Source organism: Aplysia californica, unplaced genomic scaffold, assembly GCF_000002075.1.
Source record: "Aplysia californica isolate F4 #8 unplaced genomic scaffold, AplCal3.0 scaffold00887, whole genome shotgun sequence".
Classification (NCBI taxonomy): Eukaryota; Metazoa; Mollusca; class Gastropoda; order Aplysiida; family Aplysiidae; genus Aplysia; species Aplysia californica.
This window is the reverse complement of record NW_004798157.1, coordinates 175,682-188,469: the sequence shown is the minus strand read 5'-3', so window position 1 is coordinate 188,469 and position 12,788 is coordinate 175,682. Positions and strand designations below refer to the sequence as shown.

Here is a 12,788-nt window from a genome sequence, read left to right as displayed (position 1 = left end):
AACCCCCCCCCCCCCCCACCCACACACATACAGAAACAAACAAACGAAACGTAAAAAAAAACGTATGTTATATTATCCTAGTGTTTCTTCAACCATCTGTTCCGATTTTCCAAATATGTGTGTTTGACTGGAGAATGGTCCCAGCTGTTGGAAATTTTGGATATAATTGAAATAAGGGCATACTCTTGTAGCAAAAATTCACAGGCCGAGGGGCTAGAGCTCAGATGGCCGGTGGATCGGAAAAGTAAAATAAAGTAAAAGTAAAGTAGCAAATTATACTGAACATTCTGATTTTTTAAATTTCAGATGTCTTCAGTAGTTTTAAAGATACCGTATGCGACATTTTCCATTTTGTAACACAGAGTGTAAAAACGGCTTTAACCTTAGTATGTTGACCCTATTTCTTGCACCTTTTAAACCTTCGGTGAAGTACAGCATGATGCAAAAATAATAAGAATGAATATATTTAGACTTTAAAATGTAATTAAGTCCTTTCAATATGTTATTAAGAAATAATATGGTTAAACGTGTGTTTTCTGATGCAACTCAATTTTTGACCAGGTACGATTGTCTTGGCCTTTTCACCCCGTTGCGCAAAAATAGCTGTGCCGATAACTGGGCCGTTTCTCCCGGCACACACACACACACACACACACACACACACACACACACACACACACACACACACACACACACACACACACACAAACACGCGTGCAACTTATAATCTTTTCTTCACTTGTGTCCCTTTCAGGACTACCCACTCAGGGAGGATGACGTCATCCTGTGCTCCTACCCCAAGTCCGGCTGTCACTGGGTGTGGGAGATCTCCCGACTGCTGATGAGTGGCCGGACAAGTGCGGACAAAGTGGACAAAGAACAGTTCATGATGGAGGCCTCTAAATGTTTCAATTCAGGCGACATAGATGATCTCCCATCTCCCCGACTTCTCAACAACCATGCAGTGAGATTATGTTGTTAATGCTCATTTTGTTGGAAATGTCACTAGTTCAAGTTTAGGTGCCCAAGTGATACTCACCCATGCTTCCCCCCTTCCTCATCCTCCCACCCGACATAACGTCATGTACCCCCACTGCAACCACAATCACCACCACCACCACTAACTTGCACTGCTTTATCTACTTTGTAAAATTTGCTGCTGTTCTTGTTGGGTTTTTTAGCTCCTTGATCTAGTTTTAATGAGAGTTTAATGGCACTCACAGAACAAAGAGGTCAGATAATGCTGAAAAATTAGAAGCACCACTAGGAAGTGACATACAAAGAGAAGTAGAAGATGAAAGGACGATAGATATTAGATAGGAATGAAGGAGCAAACCACACCATAGCATACACCAACCAACTACATTTTAAATATAACCATGATTGCTCACTGTTTCCTCAGTTCTTTGAGCAACAGCCCAAAGACATCTTAAAGAAAGGCGTCAAGGTGATCCATGTGTACAGAAACCCCAAAGACGTGGCAGTCTCCTACTTTTATCACAATTCTAGGATCCCAGCTTATAAATACAGCAACTCGGACTTCTCCAAATATCTGCCCCGGTTGGTGGTTTCTTTACATGAGTGTCCTGTTGTAAGTCAAGATTAACTTAAAGTCCACTCAATGGGAATCAAAATGTTCACATACAAATTTTCCGGAAAAAACCCCCGGTTTACTAAGGTTGCAAGAGTCTGAATGAATTTAGAATAAATAGTGGAGTTTAGAATTTTCTTTTAGATTCCATGTCGACACACCACCCTTTTGATAAAAGGTTACAATTTCATGAAACTGTGTCTGTTGATAAAATATTTAAGACATAGAACTGTTAAAAAAAAATTTTTTATTAAAGACAGATTTAATGCTTTGAAAGATGTATTTTGATACTAGGTTTCATGCATGAAACTATGTCATTTTATGAAGAGTTTAATGCCTGAAATATTATGAGCCAATCTGTAACGCTAAGAAAGCCAACGACCCCCTCAGTTCCGTCCCACCTGATAACTTGTGTTTTCGCGAAAAAATCCCCACTATGTCTGGTCAAGTGTTTGTTGTATGAACCAGTTATCAGTACAAACAGCGCCACAAGTGACTTGAATGACAGACGAAAGTGAAAATCATAATGATAAGTTGATATGTTGGATCTGGAGGAATTACCCGAACTGCAGAAAAGGAAAGTAATTAGAAATAATAGTATTTTACTTTTATGCGCCAGATACTTTTCTTAGAGAGAGAAGGGATGAGACATATAAAGATACACACAAAGAGGTAGACCAACAGATAGACAGACAGACAGACAGCCAGACCGACAGACAAACGGACAGACAGGCAGACGGACAGAAAAAAACAGATAGCTAATAGAGTAACGTGGGTAGAAGGAATATACCTCCCAAGGACAGTAATTTTTGCTAGAAATCTTGCAAAATTCGCAACACTTACATTTTCTGAAAGTATGCAAAAGGTTTTCGTAGTTGTGTCGCACGCATATGTTGGCACCTTGCCTAGCATTATATAGAGAGACCCACCAAAACATTTCCCGAAAAATCAAAGTTATGAACACTTCCTTAGGGGTTTGAACCATGGACATTTGCTTCATAACACCGGTACATACAAAATGAAGTAACCGTAAGCTGCGCCCCCACCCCCTTCTGCCCAACCACTCAGCACGCATTTTTTATACTAAGATTTGTAGATGTAAACATGAACGCACCAAAAAAGCAAATAGAACCCCCAACCCCCCCAACCAAAAAAAAAATAAATAAAAAAATAAAATCAACAACAACAACTCAACAAACAACACAACAAAACAAACAAGCAAAAATACTCGTGACTACCCGACCCCCCCCCCCCCCACCTCCCAACCAACCTACCTACCTAACGAACAACAAACAACAAAAAAGAAAACAAAGTAAAACGTAAGTTAGGTTTGTCAAAATAATGTTTGTGCAGGTTTGTGGACGGTCTAGTAGCCAGCAACTGTGTCTTTGACTACATGAGAGACTGGGAGAGAGCCATCAACGAGCAGAAAGATCTCAATGCCTGTGTTATATGTTATGAGAATATGCACGTAAGTACATCATATGAAATATAATATGTATACATAACTCTTTATCTCCGAGGGGGATAAGCCCCAAAATGCAGGGTCTCTATTTTTCGTATGAAATCTAAAATTGACATATATACCAGGTGCTTCAATAAATACCTCACACACTCGAAGAAGGGACCATCTTGACGACGGGAGGTGCAATAAATCCTACCAAAGCCCCCACTGCCTTGTGGGTTGTCAGTGAATGACAAAGGCTAGCAGAGAAAACTGTACACAAACCGGCAGTAGGCAACGGGAAACCACTGCTGTAACACCCCAAGAACAATCATGGAAAAGTATCTCAATGAACACCAAAAGAGAAAGTTTTGAAATGCTACGTTTGGTCAACCCTTCTATATGGCAAATAATGCTGGACAATCACCAACAGCGAAAATAAAATAGAAGCAACAGAAATGGGGTTTCTTAGGAGACTGCTAAGAGTATCGTGAAAGGAAAAGAAATCAAATGAGGTAGTACTTGATGAAGCCCACGTGGGACGCTCAATGTTAAAACCAATCAGGGAACGACAAATTAAATGCAGTTTTTGGGACCCCTGATTAGACATAAGGGTCTTGAACATCTAGCTCTCACTGGCACAATTGAGGGCAAACGAGGCAGGGGTAGGCCCAGAACAACATACTCAGGGAACCTAAACAATTAATGGGTAACAGGGAAAGATCGGGGAAACATAGCTTTTTTGAGAGCATCCGAGCAAAGGAATGAATGGACAACCATAATCGCCGATGTCTGTCGCAGATCTGGCACTGGATGATGATGATGATACCTGGTGACCTTCCCCCCCAAAAAACGTTACCCACGGAGACAGCCATAAAAACCGTTAAAATGAACATGTTAGAGCACATGCTTCATGTGACGTCCGTTTCGGGCGATACACGCTCCGAGGCGCTTGGCGATATTGTCTACGACATTTGGTCGCTTTTAAGCACAATGGGGCTATCCCGAAAAATGCTGTTTTGAGAAAATCGAAAGTAAAGTATTTGCCCCTTGTTCAGTTTCTTTAAAAGACAAGGAGAGTTTTCCCTATAACCAAACAAATATACACACCAATGAAACCAAACCAAAGTATCTTTGACCAAACTTCTCCTATAGGTATGGCAATGCCCACTCCTGGTGTAGGTCAAGATTTCTGGAAACCCCCGAGATTTGGGTTAGCCCGTTTGTCCTTAAAAACGACCATTTATTTTCCATTGCTGAGCCTTTGATATACCTCGGTCTTGTACGGTTTAAACTTCAGATCGCACTCCAACATGCGCCGAACAGACTCTCTAGCAATAGTTAGTTCAATACAATAACGACGAACTGACTTTTTAGGTTCTTCGCTCACAGACTCCATCCCCAATGCCACATTTTCAGGAGTGCGCCCTTGCATCGGTCTCCCTCTGTGGGTGACCCTAATTTTTGACCTCTTGTATTTATTTTCAACTGAGCCATGTGACATGAAGTCAGCCACCCACTTAAGTATTGTCACTTTACTTGGTATTTTCTTACGGTCTTTGGTGTTAATTCCAAACTGTTTACAGAAGAGATTCCCTGTCAGCCGTTAGCATACGGGATTTATCTCGATATAATGATGTTTCAACCATAAAAATACGTTGTTCAACAGTGAACTGTATCTCCGGAGTAGCCATGGGTGCTTCCAAGGTACTCTTGTTTTTGTTACGTGTTTCTCTTTCTGGAGCTTGCTTGTCAATTTTTGTGTGAATTTTGCACTTAAGTGGACAGTTATAGGCTTTCCCGCGGGTAAAGTGTTGTTTTTTCTTGGTAAGTAGGTACGTCACTAAATTGGTGATTAAATCAAAACAAGTGAACTTTTATTGATAGCTCTTCATCTAATGAATGAATTCCTGGTAAAAGAGACCTGTCTTCGGCAGTTGCCGAAAATAATTTGACGTTGAAGTTGCCGTAAAGGAATGTACCCGAGCTGCTGCCAGCGCCTCACCGGCACAGCGGTTCTGACTGCGAGTTGCTGGGGAGCAGCTTGCCGTAGATAAGGAGTTAATGGGTGCGCGCGCACCCGCGCGCGCGTGTGTGTGTGTGTGGTGTGTGTGTGTGTGTGTGTGTGTGTGTGTGTGTTTGTGTGTGCATGTGTGTGCATGTGTGTGTGTGTTTGTGTATGTGTGTTTGTGTGTGTGTGTGTGTGTGTGTGTGTGTGTGTGTGTGTGTGTGTGTTTTGGTGGTGGTGGTGGTGGTGGTGGTGGTGGTGCTGCTGCTGCTGCTGCTGCTGCTGCTGATGATGATGATGATGAAGAAGATGACATCACCACGACAAGGGAATGAAAAAATTAGGATCATTATTAGACTCTGGTGTGGGTGGTTGACGAGTTTTCTGGTGTATTTTGGTTCTTCTGTCACATCAAACATAATATAGTGGGTGGTTGGCGGGTGCTCTGGTGTGGTTTGCTCCTTCTTTCCTGTCAAACATCTGTCGAACATCTGTCGTCCTTCTCTCCCCTCCCTCTTTTTTGTGTATGTTACTTTCTTGTAACACTTAATCTATTCTTCGGCACTTATATGACCTTATTGTGTTGCAAGTGTCGTAAAACTTTTACTAAAACTATCTGTGGCAAGTCCAAGTACCACTACTACTGGTCCTTCTTTCTTATCAAACATCTATCGTCCTTATCTCCCTTCCTTCTTTTTTATGTTTGTTACTCTCTTGCAACACCTTTAATCTTCTGGCGCTCATATGACCTTATGCAGTTGCGAGTGCCGTAAAACCTCTACTAAAACTTTAAAAAACTAAAACATAATATATTATATTTATCTCTCCTCTTTCTTTTCTTAGTATGCCGCTATCTAGTAACACCTCGAATCTTCATCACTAAATAAAACACAATTTAGATTGTGATGTATCAACATTTCTTTCACATGATCGATTTCATTGCTGCAATGGCAACGTTACTGCAGGAGAACCCACTGGAAGAGGTTCGAAAACTGGCCAAGTTTTTGGGCAAAGACTACGACGATGAGTTTCTACAGAAAGTGATAAATGCTACCACGATGGAGAACGTCATAAAGCAGAAAGACATACTACACAAAGACAAGTCTGGGCCCATTATGTACCGGAAAGGTAAACATTAATTTTTTCCATTTGTTGCTGAAATTTTCGGTACATGTTGGACCTACATCTGTCCCTAACCCCCCAAAGAACCCCCCCCCCCCCCCCAAAAAAAAAAAAAAGTCTGTCTAAAAAAGTCCCTTGGGGGAAAATTATTTGTCCGAATGAGGGGGGAGGTCTGGGAAAAGTATTATAAGTTCCAATCAGTCAAGGTCGGATGTGACAGGCAGGGTTGAGTCAGCCTTTTGTTTGGCTACCCAAATGTGGCAAAGTAAATTATGCTTCCTAGTCACTTATAGCTGACGCGAGATAAGGCACACTGAATTGCTCTTTAACCCCAGTAATAGAAGAAGAAGAAGAAGAAGAAGAAGAAGAAGGAAAGAAAGAGAAGAAGAAGAAGAAGAAGAAGAAGAAGAAGAAGAAGAAGAAGAAGAAGAAGAAGAAGAAGAAGAAGAAGAAGAAGAAGAAGAAGAAGAAGAAGAAGAAGAAGAAGAAGGAGGAGGAGGAGGAAGGAGGAAGGAGGAAGGAGGAAGGAGGAAGAAGAAGAAGGAAGAAGAAGAAGGAAGAAGGAAGAAGGAAGAAGGAAGAAGGAAGAAGGAAGAAGGAAGAAGGAAGAAGGAAGAAGAAGAAGGAAGAAGGAAGAAGGAAGAAGGAAGAAGGAAGAAGGAAGAAGGAAGAAGGAAGAAGGAAGAAGGAAGAAGGAAGAAGGAAGAAGGAAGAAGAGGAAGAGGAGTATTAGGTGGAGAAACAGAAAAAGAGAAGGCCAAGACCAAATCACCACGACTGCATATACCAATCTGCAACAGCAACAACAACAACAACAACAACAACAACAACTACCTACTACTACTACTACTACTACTACTACTACTACTACTACTACTACTACTACTACTACTACTACTACTACTACTACTGCTGCTGCTGCTGCTGCTGCTGCTCCTGCTGCTGCTGCTGCTGCTGCTACTACTGCTGCTACTGCTGCTGCTACTACTTCTACTATTACTTCTACTATTACTACTATTACCACAAATGTCTAACGCAATATTCACAGTGCGAAGTAATTCTGTGAAAAGCATTTTCTAAATGTTGTTGTTTTTCTTCTCAGGCAAAGTCGGAGACTGGAAAAATCACTTCACAGTTGCTCAGAGCGAATGGTTTGACCACATCACACGGAGCAGGATGGGAAGCTCTAAGATTTACACATTCAAATATGAGATTTGAAGTCTGAACCATGACCAATGAACAACACTTCGAGTATTTTCTTCGCCAGTAATGCAGAGGAGAGCTAATTATATTTTCATTGTTAACAGATTCTCATGATCAGTGAAATAATTATTATTTCATATACTATTATATAATATGCCGATACTACATTTTAAACATATATGATTATATTTACATTTGATACATTACACTGGTTTTTACCTTGCAATAAAGTTTGTACAATCTATTTTTATGGAAACATTTATTCGCATTTATATAAACATGTTAGACCTCGTACATACTCTTGGACCAGTTCCACCTTTCTCATGGTTGCAAAGTCTGACGTCACTTAGCGGCAAATTTCTCATGGTTGCAAAGTCTGACGTCACTTAGCGGCAAATTTCTCATGGTTGCAAAGTCTGACGTCACTTAGCGGCAAAGAGAGAGGAGCGTGCAAAAACTGCCCCATTTGCCTGCTTGTAGCTGTGCAACATATTGTGTGCTTGAGGCCTGAATGTGACATAGTGGGTGAGTGAGAGCTTGTGAGTAAGTGAGTGAGTGAGTGAGTTTGGGAGCAAGGGAGTGAGTTTATGAATGAAGTGAGTGATGAACTGAATTAGTGAGTTTGTTGGTATGTGAGTCATTTTGTGAGTCAGTGAGTGAGGAAGTGAATTGGTGAGTTTGTGGGTATGTAGGTGAGATTGTGGGTGTGTGAGTGATGGAATGGATGCATGAAAGAGTTTGTGAGTGAATGAAAAAGTTAAGCAAATGAAGAAAGATTTTGGAGTTAAAATTGAGGCTGGCCAACGCAGCTATGAATTTCAGTCTCTTTCAAAACAAGAGACCATTGCTGTGGTGTAGTGGTTAATCGATTTGCCGTTACACGCTGGAGACTCAAGTTCGATTCTCATGTAGAGGGGAATTTTTAATGAGTCTCTGTTGGGAAGTTGTTCCCCTCTGGGCTCGGGTTGGCCTTGACAGAAAGTGTTGAAGGGTGGAGGCACCCTTCAACACTTTCTGTCAGGGCCAACGTTTTACGGACAGCCCGAGTGTACAAATACAAATACATGTACTTCTTTTTTTACGGACTTGAACTAGGACTAATCACATAATACTCTGGTTCTGTATACTTACCTTGTCGTCAATTTGTTCCTTATTTGCTCCCATTATGAAAATGTTATTAATTTTAGGCTTTGGTCAATATTTAGATAGGAATTGAAATGACATTTTCAAGTTGCCTGGAGAAACTTCAAAACAACTGCGCCACCTTGGCCTGGGAGTACGTACAATATCTGGCGTCGCCAAATATCAGCACGTGAGGGTTTTTTTTATTGTAAGAGCTCACGCTCAAGTCTACAACACAGGTCTAAGTCGACCCCGAGGACAGACGAGTAACAGCTTAAAAAACAGTACGTCTACGGTGTCCTTGACACATACTATTATACAGCCCTGCTTCTAATCCTTGTTTCTAGTAATTTGAATTTACGCTGGAGCTTTACGTGTAATTGGTTGCCTTTTCTTTATTTTTTCATGGGCAGGGCATAATCGCGCAAGGCAGATATATATATAGATGAGGCAAGACTGGCCACGGTTTGTCTTTAGTCTCTTTCTACCAGTAGTCGAGTTGTACCGCCAACGTTGTGCTCATCCCAAGGTAGTAGGTAGGCGGTATGACGAGGTTTGACTGTATATTGTTCCTGAAGCGAGCAGTGAATATATACATTAATTGTTTTTTAAAATTATTATTATTTTTTTAAATATATAGGGGAGAGCGGGGAGGCTTCGGACACTTTTTGCGTTTGGCTCCACTGCTCGTTTCAGGAACAATTTAAGCCTAAGAAAAAAGTTTCACCATTATTGTAAGTCATTTGGGCATCACCACTTGCAATGTCATCACATTGTACCGCCAGAGTATCATATCTGAGGCAGCCTGTGATTTCCGAAACCACCCCTCTCTGCGGGAGACGTGAAGGAAATTTCGGACGTAGAGGGGTGACGTCTTATACGGGGTGCCTCAAAAACAACACCCGACTCAATCGCCTCAAAAACAAAGTTTGTTTTTGAGGCGATCGAGTCGGGCAATCGGCCCGATCCAGCCGTAGTGGGCACCTCGTATTACAGTGTGTTTTATGTATCAAATATTATTTTTGAGAAGCAAAACTTCGACACAGCATACATCTATACTTTTACCTTTTGTTTGAGGTGTGAAAGTATATTTCACACTCACTGGAAATCTTAGAAAACAGTGATCCATGTAGCGGCAGCAAGCATACAGGATTACACACACACACATACGCACACGCGCGCGCACGCACACACACACACACACACACACACACACACACACACACACACGCACACACGCACACACACACACACACACACACACGCACACACGCACACGCGCACACACACACACGCACACACACATACGTGCGCGTATATCTATACACACATAATGACATCGTGCCAACCGCAAAATTGGTATCACCGGGGAGTGAGTCATCATCGCTCACTGTTGTGTGTTGTCTTTTCATTTTATTCATTACAATTTTGTCTGACGATGTAGAACGTTGTGTTGGTGTTATTTCCTTCGCTCTACATTGTTGACCCCGACGCTTCTTGCGGAATAGGACGTTTTATTTCATAGTGGACGTAGGCCAAGTATAGCTTGTTCACTTTTGTCCTGCATTATTAAATTTTTTTAGCTCGTTCAGGAATTTACCTATGCTTACGAAACTTTGAATGGAACTTCTGCAGGTCGGACAAAACAAACATAAAAAAAAAAACTTGACCCAGCAATAAAACGTTTGTCTCTTTGGGCCCTATATTAAAAATCGCCCTTTTTGTGCATGCACAGGATCACAACAATAACTGATTTACAGTAATTTAGCCCACAAATTTCCCATTTTGGGACACTGCCACCACCGTACCCCCACATTTTAATGTATTCTCGTAGTTTTTCCTCCTAAGGCCGTCTAGATGTCATCATGTGCGTCTCGAAAACCACTCACCCGTCTGTTGGAACTTGTCCTTCATAGGCGTGAACTCACTATTTTTACAAGCGGGTCGAAGGGAACAGAAGAGTGGACGATTGAATGAGTTCCAAGTCTTGCTGAATGCAAACTTCATTTTGTTTTTAGGATCATAACAAGCTGTTATTGTTATTTTTTACTTGTCCACCCTTAGCTGAAGAAGATAAAGCTCCATCTTTGAGCTGGAGGAAGACAGATATTGAAGCCTGGTTGCAAACAGTTTTCCATTCCTTTTTGGCACCCTCAAACCGGAGCTGCTACATATAGTTAAACGTTATCATTTTAGATAGACAAAATAATTGCTGAACATGGTCACACAAGTCTCAGACTGCCGGCTTACCACGCACACCTCAATCCCATTGAACAAGTTTGGGCAAAGATTAAAAAAATAACGGCGCTACCAGAAACATAACCTTCAAACTGCGTGATATGAAAGTTTTGACAGCCCAAGTCATTGACAAAGTGGACAGCGAATATTGGAAAAATGCGTCGATCATGTGGTCAAAGAAGAAGACACTAGCTGGAAGAGAGACGGGTGTGGGGTTATCCAGCAATCACTAATTGTTAACCCTTCTGAGACATCAGATTCGGAATATGAAGCATAGAGCATGGATCAATTTTTGATCGTGGGTGAGTCATCTTATTTTTTCAGTATTCATTATTAGTATTTTACATCCCAAATTGGGGGAACAGGAAAACCCTGGTTTAGCAGTATTATCGCGAACTGTGTTTCCACTCTCGAGTAAGCATCCAGTTAGATATTCATTAATATCTTATCGTCAGAGTGAGGCAAAGTGGCTGTACAGCTTGTGTCTGGACCTAAAAGTCAATCATACTACAGCAGCACTCATTTTGTTTGCAAAACACTGGGTATCTGCACTTTTTGACGAAGTGTACAAGTCTTGTCTTGTAGAATCGGAAGCATTCAAAACCAGATTATCCTGTCACAAGTATATAGCGTGTTACGCCTCTGAATTATTTGGAGAGTGAGTGGTCTTTCAATATAAAAGTGTGGTTTTGATGAAAATTAGTCATCCTTTTAATCGTTTATGTGTGTACTGTAAATCTCCTATTATTTTTTTTACCCGTATTTGAGTAACATCAAAGAATTTTGTCGGAACCTTAGTTTGCAGTGACCTTCATTAATGTACTTTTAGATTCTGTTGGTCGTTTAACTTTTAGACCGGCATGAAAAGACCCAGAGAGATTAAACAGAGCGTTTGTTTTAATCCCGTTCCGCAGTCAGACGACAGTGAACGAGCTATAACTTGCGTGGTGGGTAATTATACTTTCCACATCAGTTATAATCTATAAGTTTTGTGCATGCTTACTTGTAACAGTCAACATATTATTTGTTGTACCCCAGTTCCTAGCATTTTAAAGACCCTTTAACACTGTCAACCTCTATCCAAACTTAGATATATTCTTGAAAAGCTGGAAGCATTTTTATTTCTTTATCTCTTACTGTTTTGCCCAACTTGTGTAGTCGGTCGTTACATTTTCCCTATAGGTTATAATCAATTAGATTTTGTGCATGCCTACTTGTATCAGCAAACACATTATGTTTTACAAGAGATGATCGCAATTTCTAAGTTTCTTCATCCGGCTACACTCTATATTAAACAAAATGTGTTATAAAAAGCTGATAGCAATTTTTATTATCCTCCTATTGTTTTGACTAAGTTGCGTGATCAGTTGTTACACTTTCTGAATCAGATATAATCTATTAGTTTTTGTGCATGTTTAGTTGTACGTATTATTGTGTTGTACCCCAGTTCCTAGCATTTTAAAGACCTTTTAACACTGCTAAACGCTATCCAACATAGATTTGTTCTCAAAAAGCTGGAAGCATTTCTATTTCTTCGTCTTCCTATTATCTTCACTAACTTGCATGGTTGGTCGTTACACTTTCCGTATAGGTTATAATGTCTTCGTTTTCGTACATGTCTAGTTTTTACGACCAACGTATTGTTGTCCTGTACCACAGTTCCTAGCATCTAAATGACTTCTTAACACTGCTAAACTCTATCCAACATAGATTTGTTCTACAAAAAGCTGAACACATTTTTGTTTCTTTATCTCTTACTGTTTTGACTAACTTGAGTGGTCGGCTTTTACACTTTCCGTATCAATTATAATCTAATACCTGTAGTATTTTTTGCACGTCAAGTACATACAGCCATTATTATTTTGCACCACAGTTCCTAGCATTCAAAGACATATTAACACTGCAAACTCTATCCAAACCTAGATTTGTTCTCCAAAAGCTATAAGCCTTTTTATTTCTTTGTCTTCCTACTATCTTGACACCCGCAGTTGGTCGGGGGATATAAATAGATCCACTGCTCCGCCAATCATTGGCTCCGCCAGCAGGAGGTGCAACCCCTT

General features: G+C 40.7%; 2 protein-coding genes across 2 annotated transcripts in view; one reads left to right on the top strand and one right to left on the bottom strand.

The window, feature by feature from the left end:
* LOC101863387 (amine sulfotransferase) overlaps positions 1-7,612 on the top strand; it is a 9,109-nt gene extending 1,497 nt beyond the window's left edge. Inside the window, exons 2-6 of the mRNA XM_005110420.3 lie at positions 755-964; positions 1,403-1,560; positions 2,945-3,062; positions 6,009-6,171; positions 7,268-7,612. Coding sequence (XP_005110477.1) covers positions 755-964; positions 1,403-1,560; positions 2,945-3,062; positions 6,009-6,171; positions 7,268-7,383 — 765 coding nt within the window. The 3' untranslated portion in view covers positions 7,384-7,612. The remainder of the gene's footprint in view (positions 1-754; positions 965-1,402; positions 1,561-2,944; positions 3,063-6,008; positions 6,172-7,267) is intronic.
* Positions 1-12,788, bottom strand: part of LOC118478729 (sulfotransferase 6B1-like) — a gene marked incomplete in the record, with an annotated part of 32,984 nt that overhangs the window by 10,736 nt on the left and 9,460 nt on the right.